The sequence below is a fragment of the Pteronotus mesoamericanus genome, unplaced genomic scaffold (assembly GCF_021234165.1).
Source record: "Pteronotus mesoamericanus isolate MK-2021 breed Mesoamerican mustached bat unplaced genomic scaffold, CSHL_Meso_final scaffold_174, whole genome shotgun sequence".
Taxonomy (NCBI): Eukaryota; Metazoa; Chordata; class Mammalia; order Chiroptera; family Mormoopidae; genus Pteronotus; species Pteronotus mesoamericanus.
The window spans coordinates 15,290,979-15,311,202 of NW_026555309.1; the positions used below are offsets into that span (position 1 = coordinate 15,290,979).

General features: G+C 39.6%; 2 protein-coding genes across 2 annotated transcripts in view; one reads left to right on the forward strand and one right to left on the reverse strand.

Moving 5' to 3' along the window:
* The window catches only part of INTS8 (integrator complex subunit 8), a 45,670-nt gene extending 42,517 nt beyond the window's left edge, over window positions 1-3,153 (forward strand). Inside the window, exon 27 of the mRNA XM_054590275.1 lies at window positions 2,984-3,153. Coding sequence (XP_054446250.1) covers window positions 2,984-3,100 — 117 coding nt within the window. The 3' untranslated portion in view covers window positions 3,101-3,153. The remainder of the gene's footprint in view (window positions 1-2,983) is intronic.
* A 1,288-nt stretch (window positions 3,154-4,441) lies between these two features.
* CCNE2 (cyclin E2) lies at window positions 4,442-17,397 on the reverse strand. Its single transcript, XM_054590276.1, has 12 exons — window positions 17,345-17,397; window positions 16,011-16,046; window positions 15,813-15,909; window positions 15,677-15,733; window positions 14,143-14,294; window positions 13,115-13,250; window positions 9,868-10,014; window positions 8,275-8,370; window positions 6,827-6,961; window positions 5,662-5,773; window positions 5,013-5,170; window positions 4,442-4,585 (listed from the first exon to the last, which is right to left on the reverse strand). Exons 2-12 carry the CDS (start codon window positions 16,022-16,024, stop codon window positions 4,460-4,462), a joined length of 1,230 nt encoding a protein of 409 aa, XP_054446251.1. The 5' UTR covers window positions 16,025-16,046; window positions 17,345-17,397; the 3' UTR covers window positions 4,442-4,459.
* Between the last annotated feature and the right edge of the window lie 2,827 nt (window positions 17,398-20,224).

Consider the following 20,224-nt stretch of genomic DNA (forward strand, 5'->3'; position numbering starts at 1 on the left):
ATGCATCAAAAGAAGTGATCAAGACATCCAGCACACCTAGCTTTACAAGTTCACTGTCACCTTTACTCTGCATCAGCCACCCACACCTGTAGCCATGTTTTATTGTCAGTCAGAATTGTTCTACATAAGATCTCTTCCAGTAATGTCTCCTTCACTTAACTTCCTGGCTTCTTTGTTCCTTGATCAAGTTTATGACCAGTTTTTCCCTAGCCTGTCAGCCTCTTCCAAGCTTCCCTTTCTTCCCTACTCACCTGGAATACAGCAAATACCAGTTTGTGTATCTCAGAGATACTGGTACAGGTCTGAGATGAGGCCCTGGAATCTAATTTTTCAGTTTTCTTAGATCATTCTGGTGACAGGTCAGATTTGGGAAAGCTGTCTATGATAGGTGGTCAGAACTATTGTTTGACAGTATTTTCAGTATCTTTGCTTTTTTGTTCTTCATCTCACCTGGAAAAGTCCCAACCCTGAATCAGTTCAAATATTGGTACTTTTCCCCCTTGAAGCACTGAATACTGTCACAAAGTCCTACAACCACATAAACTGGTGCCAGTACCAAACTGTGGTCCCCAGCCTAAGCTGGCCTCTCATCTCTTTTTTTAACCTGTCATTAGTCAGTGGTATATACAGGTATTTTTAGGAACCATTTTAGACTTTCTTTCTGTTAAGCCCCTTGTCCTCTCTCTCCCTTTTCCATGTTCAGTAACTTCCTTGCCTGTGTTTGGAATAAATCAGAAAAAAGACTGACCAGCTCCTGTTCTCATGGAAGCTGGTCTTGGGAATTGTGGCCCTGTGAGTGCCAGCTTCAAGTTCCTATTTCAAGCTCCGCTTTCTGCCTTTGAAATAATCCACATCTGTACTCGTCGTCAAGTCCATTCTTTTAGTCAATAAAGGGTTATGCTACTCCTTGATGAAAGCAAGTTTTTATGCTTTTGATTCTATCCCTTCACCGACCTTTTAGTTATCGTCTATATTGTCAGCCTCTTCTCCTATAGCCCATTAACTTTCTCATCCTTAATAAAAACTTTTCTGACTGTGCCTCCACCTCTCTTTAATCTCGTCTCTGCCTGGTGTTTAGAAGCTCTTCAACCAAGTGCAATTTGACTTCCGTTGTCACCATTCTTCTCTTGGATCATCAAATGCCAAAGCTGTTGTATACTTTTTAATTTTTATCCTATTTACATCTCCTTCTTTCTTGAAGTTCTTTATTCCTTTGATTTCCCTGATATCATTTTCATTAGATTCTTTTTCCAGCTATTCTGCCTTTTCTTCCTTGGCCTACCCCTTAAACGTGGTTTGTCCAAGCCCTTTGGTTATTTTCTGATTGCCCTATCGGCAGTTTCATTCACTCATGGTTTTGACTACTTACATAGAGTGTATCATTTCTCTCAAATATTTGGCTCCTCTTACCACTTCTGTTTTATACTTCAGATTTTTGTAGCCAGTCATCTTCAGGATACTTTGCTTGAAATAATTCTAGTTTTACCCCAATACCAGGTTTTCCCACATGTATTTCTTCATATTGAATGATATGATCTAGCAATTCTTCCTACTTTCTAATGTAATTGAAGATCTTTTTTTCCTTTTTAAAGATTTTATTTATTTTCAGAAAGAGGGGAAGGGAGGGAGAGAAACATCAATTTATTACTTCTTGCATGCCCCCTACCAGAAACCCGGCCTGCACCCCAGGCATGTGCCCTGACTGGGAACTGAACCAGCAACCATTTGGTTCAGAGGTTGGCGCTCAATCTACTGAGCCACACCAGCCAAGGCTGGAGACCATATTTGAATAGTCTTAACTTCCTTTAAGCTACGTGTCAGAATAGTCTTTGTTAAAATTCTGTATTTCCTTTAGTCTAGAAATAGATTACCTTATAATCTAAAGGTTAATTCCAAGGGCCTAAAAAAATGGTGTCACAGAATACTTCATGGAAGAATACTATGGATTTTTTAGTAGGCCGAGGTATTTTTAATCATGGAAGAAATGAGTCACTAAATGATACAATACTGCGCACTCACTAAATGATACAATGCTGAGCAAGTAGCTATTTTTGCACATTAAAAAGTGGAGCCTGCTTTGACCAGTGTGGTCATTTGGTTGGGCATCATCCTGAAAAGCAAAAGGTTGCCAGTTTGATTCCTGGTCAGGGCACATGCCTTGGTTGTGGGTTCCGTCTCCAACTGGGGTGAGTATGGGAGGTAGCCGATCAGTGTTTTTCCCCCTCTCTTTCTCCCTCCCTTCTGCTCTCTGTAAAAAAGTTATAAATTTTTAAAAAATTTTAAGAGGTGAAATCCTGAAACAATTTTTTATCCTGTTTTATAGAAGGATAAATAGAATGTCATAATTTAACTGTAAAAATGTCATTGTCCAGTTATATGTAGTTTATTTACAAGTATTTTAGTCAAATAAACTTATCTTCAGTAACATTAAATTAACTCCATAAAGTATGTTTCATCAGTTAAAGTTTTCCATAAGAGTGGTTGTAGTCAGCCTGACCAGCGTGGCTGTCGGTTGGGTGTCGTCCTGCGAAGCCAAAGGTCGCAGGTTGGATTCCCCATTGGGGTTACACACCTGGGTTGCACCGATCCCTGGTCAGCGCATGTAAAAGGCAGCCAATTGATGTTTCTTTTGCAGAAGGATGTTTCTGTCCCTCTCTTCCTCCCTCCCTTCCCCTCTAAGTATACATAAAATCTTAAACAAAATAAAGCAAGAGTATCTCAAGGCCTGATGAACACCTGCCACTGGATGTCCATACGCACCTCAACCTCATCCTACCCTCTTCAGAAATGATCACCCTTTCCCCCAAAGGTGACTTTCTTTTAAAAAAAAGAGTGGTTGTAGTGAGTTTTTATGTTAATTTCTTCCACATCTCTTAGCATTTACAATTAAGAGAGCCTGTATGTAGTTTTATATTGTGTATATTAGCAAGCCTTTATTTTTTTTAATCAGACCTCTAATAACATCACTTTTCTGTTTTGGAAGATCAAAGCCATCGGCCAGACAGAGCTGAATGCAAGCAACCCAGAAGAAGTGTTACAGCTGGCGGCGCAGAGAAGGAAAAAAAAGTTTCTCCAAGCAATGGCAAAACTTTACTTTTAAGCAGTTAGTTAAAATTTTTTAACTTTATTCTTTAAACAATAGGCTAAATATAAACAGTATTAAAAGATGAAGTATATATACATATGTACATATTTAGTGGTGTTTTCTTTTCAGACAAAATACTGAAACAGTTTAAAAACTAAAACTATACAGAAGACTTCATTCCATAATAGCTTAAATTTATAATTTCTTCAAAGAAGAGATTCACATATCTAACAGAATAAACTAACAATCTAGTATATGTTTTCTAATTTAATCCACTTGAGGTTAAAATTTCATTTTTAAAAAAGCAAATATTTATGTAGAATTAGGTAGTCTATATATAGCAAGTTCTTAAGTGAAGTTTATTTTGCTTTTGTTTTTTAATAAATAGATTGCTGGGAGTTAGTATACATTTAATACTTTTCCACCTTAAAAGAAGTTTAGGTCAGGTGTTAAGCTCTATCACTTTGACACTGTCCTTAACTCATGTAGAAATTCAAAAAGGACCTTAACAGTTTTGCAAACATAAATAAAGCCTTAGTCACACTAAATTTTTTAAAAATTCCTTAGGGATACCTTAGAGTAATAAAGTGACTTTCTCATATAAATAGTTTCAAAGGGTAATTAAGTTTTTTCATTCAAATTGTGATGCACAAAAAAGTTACTATAAAGCAACCTGTATGTCAAAGCCCCAAGTAAGAGCTACAGCGTTTATAATTTCTTTGGTATTCCCACTGTTTAGAGCGCAGTTTAGACACCATGTTCTCCTAAGCCTTACAGGTTAAATATGTTATGGTAAGGCAAATACACTAGTTAGAAAACAGATTAAAGTTTACCATTTGTAAAAATTCAAGTTTTATAATAGCTTGCTACAGCAGCTGTAGATAACTTAGTCACCTTATTACAAAACTAAACTTTTGTAAACACGTTTAAATTTTCAAGAACCAGATTGCACTAAGCAATAGTTTATGAATTTTGGGACTTTAAAAATTAGATTCAAAGTACTATATCATTTAATGTACCCTTTAAGGTAGCACTTATCTTGTCCAAAACTTTAATGATACAATTCCTGGTTTATCAATATAAAGACAGTAACACTGGATCAAAAAACTTTTTGTGGCATAAATCATGGCTGGCTTCTGTCCAGTCACCTTGGGAGTGAATTCATCTTTGTAAACAAGTCCTGCTGTTTCTTTAAACAGCTAACACAGGAATGAAATACATTTCTTCCTTAGTGCCAATTTTAAGTAGTCTTTTAAGTCAAAGAAGGGCAGTGAAATTTCGGAATTGGCTAGGACAGTCAGCACTGTTTCCCTGTAAAATTTAGTAGTTCATCTTTATGAAATTCTACCCAGTACTCAGTCAGTACTTGTCTGCTTAGTTAGCTTCTTTATGTTTTCCTGGTGGCTTTTCAGTGCTCTTCGGTGGTGTCATAATGCCTCCACTGCACACTGGTGACAACTGTCCCTGCTTCCTGAAGGTGTTTATGTAATTTACTTCATCCTACACATGTGAAGAAATAATGCAGAGATTAACAGCTAAGATAACGCACTGATGTGGTAAAATAAAGTTAAACCTGACTTTTGAATACTAATTTGAGGCTACTTAGGCCTAATATAATAGTCTCTTTTATGTCTTTGCAACTTGACTAGTCATATTCTAGAGGTCAGCCATTTAAACAGTTGTAACTATGTGTTTTAAAACTTAACCTGGACTACTGGCATTGATCTTAAGAAACTTCATGAATCCTGCTTTGACCTCAAAGTTATTTTGTTAACTTTTCCTTATTTTGAAATCATTGTGCCCATTAGAACTTTCTATCCTCTTACCGTCTTATACAATTGCCTGAAGTATTATCCTGTAGTATCCTTATTGTCAGTTTCAGTGACTTACTAGATAGTAAGACCAAAAAACCCCACAAAAAACATACCAGCATAGCCAGATAATTTGTATGGGTCTGGATATTGTGTCTGTCTTCCATAGAAATCTTCTTAAAAATCTTCAGCTTCACTGGACTAGTATTTTTAACTACGCTGACAAAAGGCACCATCCAATCTACACATTCAGAAATGCTGTCCCATTCCAAACCTAGATGGAAAAGGGTTATTAGCAAAATGTGAAGGTTACATCAGAAAGTATCTAACATAAGCCTCATGAATTTGTTCCTGCTTCCAAATTTAAAGATAACTATTTTAAAACTCATAGAAAATAAAAAAACATTTTTAGCAAGTCAAAACTGGTAACACTCAAACTATATCATGTGACTATTCTGAGGGATAAAAAGAGCTTCTTAACCAGTACCTTCTACATAAGAAATTAAAATTGTCAAAACCCAAAGAACTCTTGAAGCAGAGCTATAATCACGTTAACTTCAAATAAGTTTAAATTCCATTTGATCTTTTTTGTTTGTGGCTATACATTGAGGATTAGAAAGAACTAACAGAAAGGAAGGTAATCACTACACTGATAAATGTTTTCCATTAAAATTTTAAATTGCTGTTTAGCAGCATGCTGAAAGTACACAAATTAATAGTCTCTTTAAAAGCGCTGAACAGGTAAGAAGTAAAACAATGCCTTACCTGAGGCTTTCTTAACGGCATCAATAGAGGTAAAATGGCACAAGGCAGCAGCAGCCAGTATTCTGTACTGGAACTCTAATGAATCAATGGCGAGAATACACAGATCTAAAAGCTAACAAAGGAAAAAGCAAAAGTACAAGTATTTAGGAGAAGGATAAGTACTATATATTGCTACTATGTATCAATAAGCTAATATTTTAGAGTGTTGATGATATGTACTACATGCCAAAAACTGCTAAAACTAAAGGGATCCAAAGATAAATAAGCCACTACCTTGAAGGAAGTCAATAAACAAGCCACTACCTGTCCAGTGGAATAAAACTTAAATTTTGTTTGCTGCCCCCATTGGCACAGTAGAAAAATGAGTAGAAGTGTTGGACATGAATTATTATATACCTCTAGAAATGGTTTCTACATTGTTTAACAGCTTATCAAAAATTTGCCCTCTATCAAAAGGGTATACATGGCTGCTTATGATAACCTGGGATGTTGTGAACCTTGACCAAAAAAATCCTTCATTAAAAAGCTTTACAAAATAAACCAATTTCAATGTATTTAGTGGTTATCCAGTTTCAGTGTTCACAATGTGTTGACTAGATTTTTACATCCTACATACAGAATAAGAAATGTGGATTTTCTTTACTTACATATGGCAGTTACAGTAGCCTTAAGATACTGTGAGAAGTAGACAGGAAAGAATGGTACCATCCTTTAATTAGTTACTTTGTTAGACTATCTGTTAATATGCTGGCATAGGAAAGTTTAGTTTGAACTTAAATTTTTAAAAATTGTTTAATTCTAATATATAAAATAGGTACCCTGTGTATTCAAATATAAGAGAGTAAAATTACCTGAATAATTTAATACCATTATAAAGCCTGAAGACAACTGGTTTAAAAATACCTTTTTCCTCATTTTATATCAAAAAGAGGTATTTAACTGTCTATTTTGGACTCAGTTTAAAAACTTGTTTTCTAGAATTAGCAACATAAATACTGGGGACAGAATTTTGAGACCAGAAGTTTTGTTCTAGTCAATTAAGGAATAAAGTTAATTCAGTATGCTGTCATTTTGTTGATTGGCCTATTTAAGATTATAAATACATTAAAGAAAACCTATAATTAACAACATTAGCATATATTCCATTAACAATGTCATTTAATACCTGAGCTATCTGAATGAACTTTTCCTGAGAATACTGAGGTAGAAGAACTTTTGGAGCATCTTTAAGAGCATCAACTTGGAGGAAGAGATTTAGCCAGGAGATGACTGTTACAGGACAAAGTTCCCATTTTAAAGCCTGTTAAAGAAATTAAAATGCTTGTTAATAAATGTAGGTACTTAGACACCACACTATGAAGGTACTTTCTTCACTAGTCATTTCAGAAACATTCTGCTTTTGGCTTATATCTTCTAGGAGTTTTATTATTCTGACCCTTTTTATTTTTCTTTTAGATATTTATAGATAACCTCACAATCTGAAGTTGCATGTGTTTTATAGTCTATTATTAATATAGACCCCTTCATTATTCTCTGGTTGTCTTTATTTACAAAGTTTGTTCAGCCTATTATTCATTCCTGCTTGTCTTCTTGCAGCCCGTGGTCTTCCAAATTTGTTCTCTACTCTATTACAACTGCCATTTAGTTGTATTCAATGACTCCACACTAATCCCATTCAGATCTTCCGGTAATTAATTCTAGACTTTTTATTACTTTTTGTGATCTCCAATGATTTCTGGTCAAATGTAAAAGTTTAAAAAAAAAGACAAATCCTAAATTATATCTTTCCCTCCATGAAGTCCAAAATAATTAAGGGAGAACAGAGGATCTTAACACCTGTAGAACTGCCCAGATAATTCCATCTTCTCTTTACATCCTCCTTATGTTATACTTCAAGCCTGAATCTGGATAATTTTGTTATTAGAACAGTATAAACATGCCAACAAGATCTCATTTTAATAGAGCTATCTGAATGTTTAGAGTTTGTAAATATAACTTACGATACATAAATTTATAACTTACAATGTGTATAGTTTATAATTTAAAAATTAAAGTCATATTGATTGGGTTTTCTTACATATCCTATTAATAAACCCATGATGTCCACATTTATTAATATACTTTCTAGTAGCTTTCTTTCTTTAATCTCTAACTGAAGGCCTGATTAAATACTTACATGCCTCTCTCCTCCACTTTTCTATTAATAGCCCTTTCTCTGCATATAGAAAAAGGCAGTGAAATAATACCCATTCTCTTTGTCTGCTGGAAGGAGGGGGAAATAACAGTTTTGAGAATTACTATATATACCTGATAATGCTAACAAGTGAATTCCAACTACCTATATGTTTTGAAAGTGTTGTCCTTTATCACTTTTAAATTAAGAAAGTAGTATATTCTCAATATAGAAACTTGAAAGATGAAGAAAAATAGAGTTTACAGATTAAGTAAATTCCTCTCCCATCCATAACATTGTCAGTATTTTGCATTAGCCTCTTAGGACTGGGTCCTAATACTAAAACATCAGCTTTGATTACATGCATTGGAGTCTCTGAGATTCAGTAAAAATTACTGTTATTAAATTACAACTAGAAATAATAAAGATATAATTATTACCTTTAATATAATGAGTTCCATCCTTAAGATATCCTCTTCACTGCAAGCACCATCAGTGACATAAGCAAACTCTTGGAGCTTAGGAGCATAGATTTCCTTTAAAATGGATTTTTACATTAGTATTAAGCACAGTTGAGATTAAAATGAAAGAGTTATATACAAACCACCTACAGGCTTCATTTTTAAGTACAGCTTCACAAAATGATTATAAATTTCAGTAAAATAATTCTACAATAGCCAAAGCAACCTTACATTTAAAGGTATTTTTCATATCTAGGTTTAAATCAGCCAACTATATTGATTGAGACTTATTTTTCATAGATTTGATCTTGAATTGTAGTTAATAAACAACAGTATTTTAACCAGTCATTTCAGTTGACACGTAAAAAACCAAACCTGTTTTAAGATTGCCTAGTATGTTGGTCAGAACAAAACAGTACAACACTTAACAAGTTCTAGAAACTGAAAACATTTCTTTTACCCTGATATAAAAGTATGTTTATCAAAAAATATTTTGTGCAGTTTGGCTGATGACAGGTCTGCTTTAACAGACCAGAGAAGAACAACTAGAATGATCAAAGGAGCAGAAGTGATGCCTGCCACAGATGAGAATAGGCTAAGATCAATATTCAGTACAGTGCCCTGGCTGGGTGGCTCAGCTAGTTGGAGCGTCATCCCGTGCACCAAAGGGTTGCAGGTTCAATCCCAGGTCGGGGCACATACCTAGGTTGTGGGTTTGATCCCCAACTGGGGCGCTTACAGGAGGCAACCAATTGATATTTCTTTCCCTCCCTCCCTCTCTAAAATTAGTAAACATATCCTCAGGTGAGGATTAAAAAAATTATAAAAATTAAAAAAATTATTTTTAAAAAGATTTCAGTCTAGAAAGATGATCTGTAACAAAGTATGATTTCAGGTAAGAACAGACTGAAGACAAACTTATTCACCAAGTTTGGCAGATTTAGGGGATAGCCCAAATCTCCTTTTGAGGGGAAAGCTCAAAAGGCAAATTTGGAAGAAAAAGAATACTCTTAAGGAAATTAATGCATAATTCAGTGCTTTTACTCTCCAAACAACACAGGCTTCAAAAGTTGGAGGTACTAATAATATTCATAGTGCATTAAGAAAATAACATCATATTGAGATCGTGAAGGAAAATCTCAGGCAGTGAAGGGGTTGCCTTCTATCCTGGCACCACCATCAGATGCAAAACTATTAGGCTGCATATAGACCATTGTTCTAACAAAAAAAGCATTTATTTCATTTGATTGGTTAGTCAGTTTTCAGAGACCATTCTATTGAATCCAAGTGTTGTAATTACGTAGAGGGGGACAGCATCAGTATATTTTCTTCAGCAGAATGAACCATGGAACATTTCACCTAGATATTAATCCCAGACATAATAGGCTTAGATACTAAAATAGAACTCTGATACTTATCTTTGTATCCAAATCATAAATAAAAATGTATTGGAAAAAATACTCATCTTTCCTAAGGAGTTAATATCAAAGTAGTAGTGTTTTCTGGAATTAATATGTTGATTTTAAAAACCAGGTAGGTAAATATGTCTCTGGATAAACTTTGAAAACTTACCTCAAGTTTGGAAGCAATGAATAATGAGGTAATTCCAATGAGTTGAAGCATATTTTTATTTATATCCTTTTGTGTCAACATAAATCTATCAAAAAAGTCTTGTGCAAGATAAAATGTTTCTCTATGAAGTGTGTATACTTCACATACCTAGACAAGAATACAAAGATTTCAATATTGCATGAATTTCTCCAAGTTAGAAAGCTATATCTTAGCATTCTTAGACTGTACAATACTTTCATAAGCCCAACTTTGCCTTTTAGGATACCAAAGCTAAGACTGGGGGTAAAAACGACATGCTAGTACTGATAAGATGACACTATTACTGTCCTCATATTACAGTTTTTCACATGGACTTAATTACTGTATTTATTCCCAGATAAATTTACATTTTTACTGACTATGAATGAGAACTTTTTTCTATTTTCCTAATTGTTCATTGTTGACAAATAGGCAAGTTTTCATGCTTAGTTTATATTCTTAATAATTCTAATAGTTCCAGCTGATTCTCTTCATCATTATAGACATTTAACTAAAAAAACTACAATAGTGTTCGTTTCAGTGTTTTTATGTGATTTATTTTTCATGTTTTACTGCACTAAAATTATAGAAGAAAACAGTGAATAACTAACATTGGTGATAGACAAAAATCTTGTCTCTATATCTTGTTTTGCACTGCAATGGGAATTCCCCTAATGTCTCATTATTGTTAGTTACTATTAACAATAAATAGTATCTGTCATTTCTGCACTTATTATAGAGAAAGTTTTTGATTCCCAAAACAACTCCATGAAGTAGGAGCCATTATCCCCATTTGATTTGGTCAAAATGTATAGAGATTCTGATAAACAATGTGTTAAGGAAATCTATTCATAGTTAATTATGTATTTGAAAATCAGAGATGGATACAGAATTTCAAAAAATCATGTGTGTTGAGACCTTATGATTTAAACTGTTTAGGTAATAAACTGTTTAGGTAGTAAACAGCTTAAACTATTAAGGTAATAAATCGATTTTCAAATGCTGAACCATTTTTCAAATGCTCAAAGAATACAGGGTTGGGCAAATGTAGTTTTACAGTTGTGAGTATACAAAAACAGTTTATTCTTTTATTATTCACTATTGTACTATAAATGTACTTCTGCTGCACCCTGTATACTAAGACTTAAAGCAGAGTTTAACAGTTGGACTTGTTTTGTTCTATACTGTTTTGCATATATGAAGAGGAGACCCAAAAAAACCCAGGATTTATTTATAAAAAATTGTGTATTTATTTTTACATGTTTAAACTTTGGTCACCTTCAAAGTACCGTATTTTTTGCTGTGTATAATGTGTACTTTTTGGCCCAAATTTCTGAGGAAAAACTAAGGATGTGCATTATACGTGGGTAGTATTAATTCTATATTTATATAGGATAGAATGAAAAATTTTTTTTCCCCTGGAAGTTCGGGCCAAAAGTATGTGTGCACATTGTATGTGGGAGCACATTATACATGGCAAAATATAGTACTCTCCATTTTATGCAATACACCTACCAAGACATTTTTTCCACTGCTTAAGTTTTTGACCTCATCCACTTTGATGCCTTTTAGTGCTTCTGTGTTTTTTTGTTTCACCTCTTCTGTATCAGCAATACTTTTCCTTTGAGGACTTATCCAGGGAAACAAAAAAATGTTGCTCAGGGCAAGATTGAGTGAACAGGGAGGGTGGGTCATGAGGGCCATACTGTTTTTGGTCAAGAACTGCTGAGTGGGTTCTAGCTGGCGTGGCTCAGTGAATGCTGGCCTGCGACCAGCAGGTCACTGGTTCAATTCCCAGTTGGAGCGCATGCCTGGATTACAGGCCAAGTCCCCAGCAGGGGGTGTGTGAAGGCAACCACACATTGCTGTTTCTCCCTTTTTTTTCTCCCTCCCTTCCCCCTCTGTAAAAATTAATAAATGAAGTCTTAAAAAAAAAAAGAAAAAGGACTGCTGAGTGGTGCATTCTTAAATCACCTATTATGAAATGTGCAAACACATTGAGTCTTCAAAAAAAATTCACTGAAGCCAAACACAGCCTCTCACAACTCCAACTGGTACACAGATACAGACAGGTTCCTAGAACATTAACTTTGTTGGGGAGGCCTGTCATTCAGAAGATAATTTCAGGGTTTTTTTGGGGGGGGGGGGGGGGGGGGGTCCTGCCTCATATAATCGTATATATAAGAGAAAATAGGAATAAATTTGATAAAAATGTAAGAAAAATAATTGCGCTTAAATTGCTTAAGCACAGCTAATGTAACAAAGTAACATAAAAAGAAAAAACATAATTGTGTTTAAATTGCTTCCATGATCACTAGACAGAGAAAAATCAAAACCCAATCACCTTCTTATACCCACATGATTGAAGTACAATCCTTTCTAGTCAGAGTAAGGAATTAAGATGATCTGACTCAAAAGGACATTTTGTAGTCCTAAAAACATTTCTGAATAGGTTCTGACAGATTTGCTTTGCCATGTTACTCCACCAAAAAGCCTATGGTTTTTCTCCCTTAAAATACATCAAACATCTGTATCTATCTTAGAGACAGGGAATCTAGAGCAAAAATCAGTTCATCTTCAACATACGTGATCATTTCCTCAATAATACTTTATTATTCAGAGAAAGGGAATGGATTTCAACAAGAAAGTTCTAGCACACATCTTTAAGAGACTTTAGGATCATTATTCCTTTAGATTATTGGTACAGTGTAATTTCTGAAAGGAATAGAAGTATATAATAAAGGGAAGCTACATGGAGCCTAGAGAGCTTAGGGCTTCTGGATATTCAAAGCCTCTGTTGTTAAGGACATAGAAATGGGGGTTATAAATCATAATTTGATTTTGGTGATACAGAAAAGGACTTCTAAGGCCCTGAAGCCTAGTCCTGGTTCTTCTACTTTGCAAAGCAGAATTCAAAACCTTGTCAACCACATATTCTGTTCACCTTGAATATCTTCAGCACCTAGAATGATGCCTGGTACACAGCATATCCAGATAACACGAATTCTTAATTGGATTTGGGTTGCATGGGGCCTAGTGGCTGTGTCCTCATGATTTTATTCTTAGAGACAGCCATTTTCCATTTTGGTACCATCAGCTATAGTAAGCACCTCCCCAAAAGATGGATGCTGCCAGTGGATAATACACCATGAGAGCACATGGAAAACACGTTTATGTCTAAATATTTTCTTCCATCATACAGAGAAAAATTCATATTGCTGGAACGTACCTCTAAAAGCCAGTCAAGAAGTATTGCCCTCATCTGTGGTTCCAGGTCAGAATGCAGAACTTGAAAATGTTTGTCATGAACATACCGGGTCTCTTTATTTAACATGTTTAGCCAAACATCCTTTGAACATCCCCAGCTATAAGAAATAGGTGAAAAGAAATAATTTAGCTATCTGTTACAGAAAATAGACTCAACTTTCAGACACCGAAATCGAATTTTCAATTAAAACTTGGAGAAGCTCTTAAGCTAAGCTAGGAGAAATCTGTTGCCTTAACTTTTAGAAACCATTTATTTAGTATGAAAAAGTAGAAGCCTGAAATTATATAGCAAAAACCTGGATTATGATAACCTAAATTGATAGATTTCAAGAGTGTTTTCTAGTCCCCATTTATTTATAATTTATAGGTCCCTGTTTAAGATAACCATGTTTTCTCAAGAGCAAGACTAAAAAGGTAAGTAAAGCGTAAGATCCCAGTGGGGACAAGCCTCAGTCACCTTCAAACAGGTCAATAGTAGAGTCACCCACAGTGGGGTAAGGAGAGATGGTATGGGGAAAGGGAAGAATTGGTAAGTTTAAATGTCTGAGTCCATTAATTTGCATATTAAAGCCAAATATAAATTACTACACTAGATGTTTTGTACAGGCTGTACTTCCTAGTCCTATACATTAACTAGAAAAAAATGTATAGATCTTGGTAAGAAATAAATGGGGTTGATACATCAAATGCTAATGCTGTACACGTTAAAAAGCTTCTATCTTAATTTAGATTAATTAAACTCCTTTAAAAAGGTGATTCAGTTCCTCTGATAAGCCTTACAGTACTCAGCAAGCAAATGAAAATAACTTTATAAAATCAGTTTTAAATTCCCCTATCATTTGCAAATAGCACTATTCACATTATATATGCTTAAATATTATTAAAGAAAGCATTTCTTACAAGTTTTTCTATCTTATGAAGAGAAAAAATAAAGCAGTGCCATATATAACAGTACAATTTTAATCTGACAATAACTGAAATTTTTCTTACCTTAAATCAGGCAAAGGTGAAGGATTAATAAAAAGATTTTTAAATCTGTAATTTGTAAATCTGGAGAAGTCACTTGTTCCTATTTCTTTGTGCGGTGTTTCAATGATAATGCAAGGACTGATCCCCCCAGATAATACAGGTGGCCAACAATTCTGTCATTAAAAAAAAAAAAAATCTGTGCAATAGGAAACCAGCTTTTGTCTGGGATCTTTCATAAATGGAAGCTAATATTTCTAAACAGTCTACAGTTTTCCCCAAGCACCATCAGCTAACATGCTGACAATGTAGTTGAACAAGCTGACATTTATAATTTATAAACCATATAGTTCATATCAACCTTCATAAAGAGGGACTCTGGCCAGGTAGTTAATTGGTTAGAGCATTGCCCGATATACCAAGATTGCTGGTTCTATCCTGGTTCAGGGCACATACAAGAATCAACCAATAATAAACGAGTACATACAAGAATGCATTAATAAATGGAATAACATATCAATGTTTTTCTTCTCCCTCTCTTATAACAGCCCTGGCTGGTGTGGCTCAGTGGGTTGAGAGCCAGCCTGCAAACTGAAAGGTCGCCGGTTTGATCCTCAGTTAAGGCACATTCCCGGGTTGCAGGCTGGGTTCCCAGTTGAGGGCGCGTGAGAGGCATCCTCCCATTGATGTTTCTCTTGCACATAGAAGTTTCTCTTCCTCCCTTCCCCTCTCTTTAGAAATGAATAAATTTTTTAAAATCTTTAAAATAATGCTTTAAAAAAAGTAACAGGACGTTTTAGACAAAATACAAGACATTAGGTATTGAGGGGAGGGGAGGAATAACAATACATTTGTAGTCGGATACTAATAACTTTCAGGATTTCAAAATTGAAGTGCTCCCTCCCTTTGTATCAATAGTGGCAAGGGCACCGTGTTTATGAAAAGCTCCACCCCCCTCCGCGTCCCCCCCCCCTCCCCCGACCGGACACCCCATCATCGTCTCAAGTTATTCCTCCTCTGATACTTTAGATTACTTGCAGGCAATACCTTAAAAATGGAAGCAAGTGGAATCAATTACTTAAATACTACTTAAAGGACCCTTTCCCCAACCATTGCTGGTTTTAACGAGAACCACTGTCTCTAAAGTGCTTGCTTTACAACCCATAGGAGGAATAGGTAGCAAAGGGCTGGGTGCGAGTCTGTCAGTGACCTCACATCCTATTTATGCCCCAAGGAGCAGCTATCAGGGCCCTCCACTGCAGTGAGAGAGGGAACAAAGAGCAGTGCGTTGGACAGATGAGGCGGGCCCCGGTGCAGTAGGCAGCTCTAAGAGGGAGGAAATTTACAAAAAGGAACCAGCTGCTTCAAGGCAAACTTTGTCGCTGTGAGATGAGGGCACATACAATCCACCCTTAAGACAGGCGCCCTCTCCCTGCTGACCTCTAGGGGCATCAAAAGGAAGTGTCAGAAGAACCTTTCTAGTGAGTGCAGAACCAATCCCTAATATTACTCTTCCTGCTTGTTTTCCCCAAACCCACCCAGCCCAGTTCTGCATTACCCTAATCTCATACTGTTGTTTCTTGGCGACCTTCTCCTCTTTTCTTTTTTTGACATCCTGAGAAACAGAAAAGACTACTGTTAAACTAAGGTCCCAGCAAGCAATTTCCTCTCCTCCCTCTCTTCTCTTAACTTACCTGGGCTGTTTTTCTCTTCTTGGCCTGAATTATCTGGGCCTCCTGGGGGGAATCAGTCTGGCTGGGCTGGGGCTGCTGCTTAGCTTGCAAACGGATACTATGGTGAAATTTTTTAAAAAAGAAAGTTTAATTAGTAAGCCATGCATTTCAAAGGCGGCAGCTAACATTGAAACATATCTCCAAGACAAATAACGTTACCTGCGTCTTGACATTCTCTTCAAGTGTGTAAAACCTCTGGAGGGGAGAGAGGAAACTGGAGTCAAAACACACAGCCATCCATATTCTCCCAGTGCCAAGGACACGCGGATTCAGAGGTTACAGCCAAGCCCTCTCAGAGGACGGCCTGAGCCATCCTACCATGCAGTCCGGCATCATATTAGCTTTCTAATGGTATTAATTTTGTACACATCCCTGAACATTTCCTCAACATACTGTGCGGCCGGGACGCGAGTCTTAAATATTTGCAAAGCACATCCCAGTATCCCGAATGCGCATGGAGGAAGATCTCCCCCAAATGGGTCTTCTCTGTATCCCCCACCCTCGCCCCCGAACCCTCGACTGGGGCTTAGACAGCGCCCCATTCTCCACCCCCTGCATCCTGGATGAGCCGCGGAGAGAGGGGGTTGTGGAGGTAAAATGCCGTGGAGAAGCCGGTTCCGCGCCAATTTGGAGAGCGGCGGTGGCGGGGAAGCATGGGGCGGAGGGAACTGAGACTTGTGTCACGTCCTTCACTCTCCTTTCCCTCCTTCCCAGCCCCACTGGGCCCTGCTCGTCGCTTAGAGGGGGCACCTGGACCCCGGCTCCAGATGGGGGTGGCAGTGAAAGAAAGAGGGTTAAATTAAAGAGGGGGAAACTTCGGGTCGGGGAAGTTTACTCCCCGTGAAGGGGACCCGGACACCCATCCTCTCCAGCGGGATAGCTTCCCAAATGTGGGTGGCAGAGAGAAGCCCGTAGGATGAGAGGCTTTTCCGTGGCCGGGCACTCAGGGGCAGCGCTCTATCCCCCGTCGCTTCCCCGACCCCCTGCCAAAGGTCCTGACAGGGGCTAACCGCAGGGACCCATCCTCACCAGCCATCTAGCTCTCAGCCCTCCCACGTTTCTTCCCTCAGGCTATCCCCCCCGCGGAATGGAGCAGCAGGGGTGGGGGGTGCTTTTTTCCCTCCCGCATCCCACCCTACGCACAGCGACTCCTCACCGTCAGACCCGCTACAGCTCGGCTCTCAGCTGGCGCCGGCGCCAACCCAATATATAGGCCGGGCCGGGCCCGCCCTGCACGCATGCGCCTCAGACTGACACTTCCAGGCAGCGCGCTTTCCTCCCCTGCGCGCCCGCGCGGCTAACCCGCAAGCCCGCGCGCGCGCTCGGCCTCGGTCCGCTTTGGCCCTTCCTAGGGGGACGCAGGACGTCTCCCAGGCCCTCAGTCTGCGGCCACCTGCGTTCCACTTCACCTGCCTACGCGGCCCGCCGGCGGGAGGGAGTCATTCAGAAGCTCCTCTTCCGCGGCCCCGTCACCCGCCGCTTAGCTTCCGCACCTCCCGCCAAAGTGTTCCTGTTCCCTCACGCCCTCAACTCCCAGATCCTGAGGGTGTCAGGCCGCGGCTCAGCTCCGGTGTCCTAACAAGGGGAAGCGTCTGAGCAAACATAGAGTGGCTAGGATGTGGCCATCCTGTGGTGCACGCTGTCCATCCGGCCAAGGCCAAAAGGAGCCCAATTTTCCTAAGAGACGCAGAGACTGAGAGGACCGCCCCTGAGGGAGGAGCGCATCTTTGGCTGGTGAGCTGACCAATGGGAGGCGACGACAGCAGCACAACGTGGAGCGGCTGCAGAATGTAAACATAACCGGGCGCGCGGCGGGCCACTTGTACCCGAGCGCCACCCGCGTCCCGGAGCCCCACATATCTGGTTCCAGAGCCCGCCGGGGGCCGCCACTGGCCACCCTGGGCAGCCGTGCTCAGGGATGCCTATCTTGCACCTTGCTCCAGCCCGCCGGCCCAGGTACGGAACAACAACTCTGTTTTCCCGCTCCCTGCTCAGCCAACCTGCTCACCCTCCCCGTGGTTGGGTCACTCCGCACCCTGCCTCCCTGCCCCAGTTCGGCAGCTTCCCACGCTATAGGCACGTTCCCCGCGCAGGAAACGTTCGCGCCATTCTGCGCCTTCCCTTCCTCTTTTCCCACCCTGCAATTCCAGGACTCCCAAGGGTAAAACACCCTTTCGGGGCGGGGTCGGGCTCCTCCTCAGAAGCGCGGTTCCTCTCCCAGGGCCGGGCCCGAGCGGACAGCTGTCTCGCCACGTGCTGGCCCGGGTCTGCCCGCCGCGCCCCGCCCCACCGCCGCCTGCGCGCCCTGCGGAGCCCGCGCGAGCGGCCAGCGCGGGAGGCAGCCCGCCTCTGAGCTATAATGGGAGGAGGCGGGCCCGAGGCATTTCCTTCTCTTCGACCCTCCATATCTAAACTTAGGGCCCCCTCGCAGCCTCTGTTAATGCCCTCCGCCCCAGCACTCCCCGAGACTGGACGTTTCCAAGGAGGACGTGTTGATGATACTTCGCAAACAGGTTTTGCGGCGGGACCTGTGGGGCAGGAGCTGCCTACGGGAACAAAGACTCCCGGGGTGCAGGAGCTGCGCGAAGGCTCCCCCGAACCCAGGCAGCTCCAGGCAGACGCAGGCCGGCCGTGCTCCTCTCTCCGCCCTGGCTGCGAGTGAGCTGCGGGAGAGGGCCGGGGAGAAGGAGCTACCGGGGCTGGCCGGGGGTCGCGGCCGAGGCAGGAGCCTTTCCCGAGATGCACTAGGAGGCGGCGGCCAGGACCCACCCGGGGTCTCCTCCCCGCTCCTTTTGTGCTGCGCAGTTTGTGCGGGCCTCGGAGCCTAGAAATAACGACTGCTCTTGGGCTTTTGGGCCAGGGCCAGCAGTCCTTTTTCCCACTTTCTCTTTCGCGGCTTACAACACTCTAGTGACGCGGGCAAGGAGAGGTTTTTTTTGTTTTGTTCTGTTTTGTTTTTCCCGAAATACGTGCATGAGGAAATAGTGAGTCTTGCCCAAGGTGACAGAATCAGAAGAGACTCAGAATCTTGTCAGTCCCAAGAAACTTCGTACTGTTTCTAATTCTTAGGATGACTCTGCCGTTAGGGAAGGAGTTTTACGGTCACCAAAAACGCGGTTAGGGTGTAAAACTTAGAGACCTGATATCATGATGTAAAGAAAAAGAAAAGGACCCTAACCCGTGTGGCTCAGTTGGTTGGGTGTTTTCCCGAAAAAGGGCACCGGTTTTGATTCCCGGTCAGGGCGCATGCCTGGGTTTCGCTTTGGTCGCAATTGGCGTTGGGTGGCGGGAGCGTTTAGGAGAAGCAACCGATCTATGTTTCTCACATGATGTTTCCCTTCTTTTCATCCTTTCTCCCCATCTCTCAAAAAATAAATAAATAAAGTCTTACAAAAGAAAAGGGAGGTCTTCACGCTGAACATAAATGGAGCTGGAAACCCGAATGAGTGAAATTTGATAATCTGAACGCCAGGAATATTGATTAACATGTGTGGGATTAATCTTGGAGTACTATATTCCCAGCACTGGGCTAACTAGTAAATTACTTGAAAACAAGACACTGGAATTAGAAATGTACTTTGGTCAATGCCCTTGCCTATGAAATGAAGTGCAATCATAGTAAAGGAGAAACTAGAAACACACCCAACAGGGTGACTTTTGCCGTGTTACAAGTACCTGGTCCCTGGTCAAGTGAGACTAAGCAGAACATGGGGTTTACCTGTCAGTTGGATTGAGGTTATAATCCTGCTCTGCTGCAAGTTACCAATTTTTTCTGAGCATGGGTTTCCTCTAAAAAAGATAAAACAACACACTCATTTCAAGAGTTGTTTTAAAGATTACATTTGGTAATGTATGTAGAGACTCCTGCATATCTGTTACAGAGCAGATGCTCAATGCGAACTCTTGGGTTTCCTGTCCACCCCCGTTACTAGTTTATACCCATAGAAATTAAGAAAAAAAAAAAAACCCAGAAAGCTGAGTTATAAAATTGCTGTTTTCCACAATTTTGTTCATGTAGTTATCCTTTTGGGTATCTATTTTAGGTATCATCATTCAATGTGTTACCTTTGTTTTATATTGTTATATGTTCATTTTTAGCTCCTCCTTTTACCACTTATCTCAGTTTTAAAATTCAGTTACTTTGAAATGTGTGAAATTCCTGTATACTTGTAATAATTTTAGAAATGTTGGCATTTTCTACAGTATGTTTTCTCCATTGTACATGCAAAGTTAAAACACCATGGTATGTAGCTATTGGCCTTCACAATGCTTTCATTTTCAGAAGAGAAGGGGGAAAAAAACCCCAACAAAACCTGGAACATTCTTAGGGGCACTGGTTTTTTAAAAATTAGGCCCAACCCATTTATTTCTTG

Coding starts and splice junctions, on each gene's coding strand:
- CCNE2 (XM_054590276.1), bottom strand. Junction 15,734..15,812: donor AGAAGAGAAAAACAGCCCAG/GTAAGTTAAGAG, acceptor TCTGTTTCTCAG/GATGTCAAAAAAAGAAAAGA. Junction 6,962..8,274: donor TGGAACTCATTATATTAAAG/GTAATAATTATA, acceptor TTTCTTTAACAG/GCTTTAAAATGGGAACTTTG.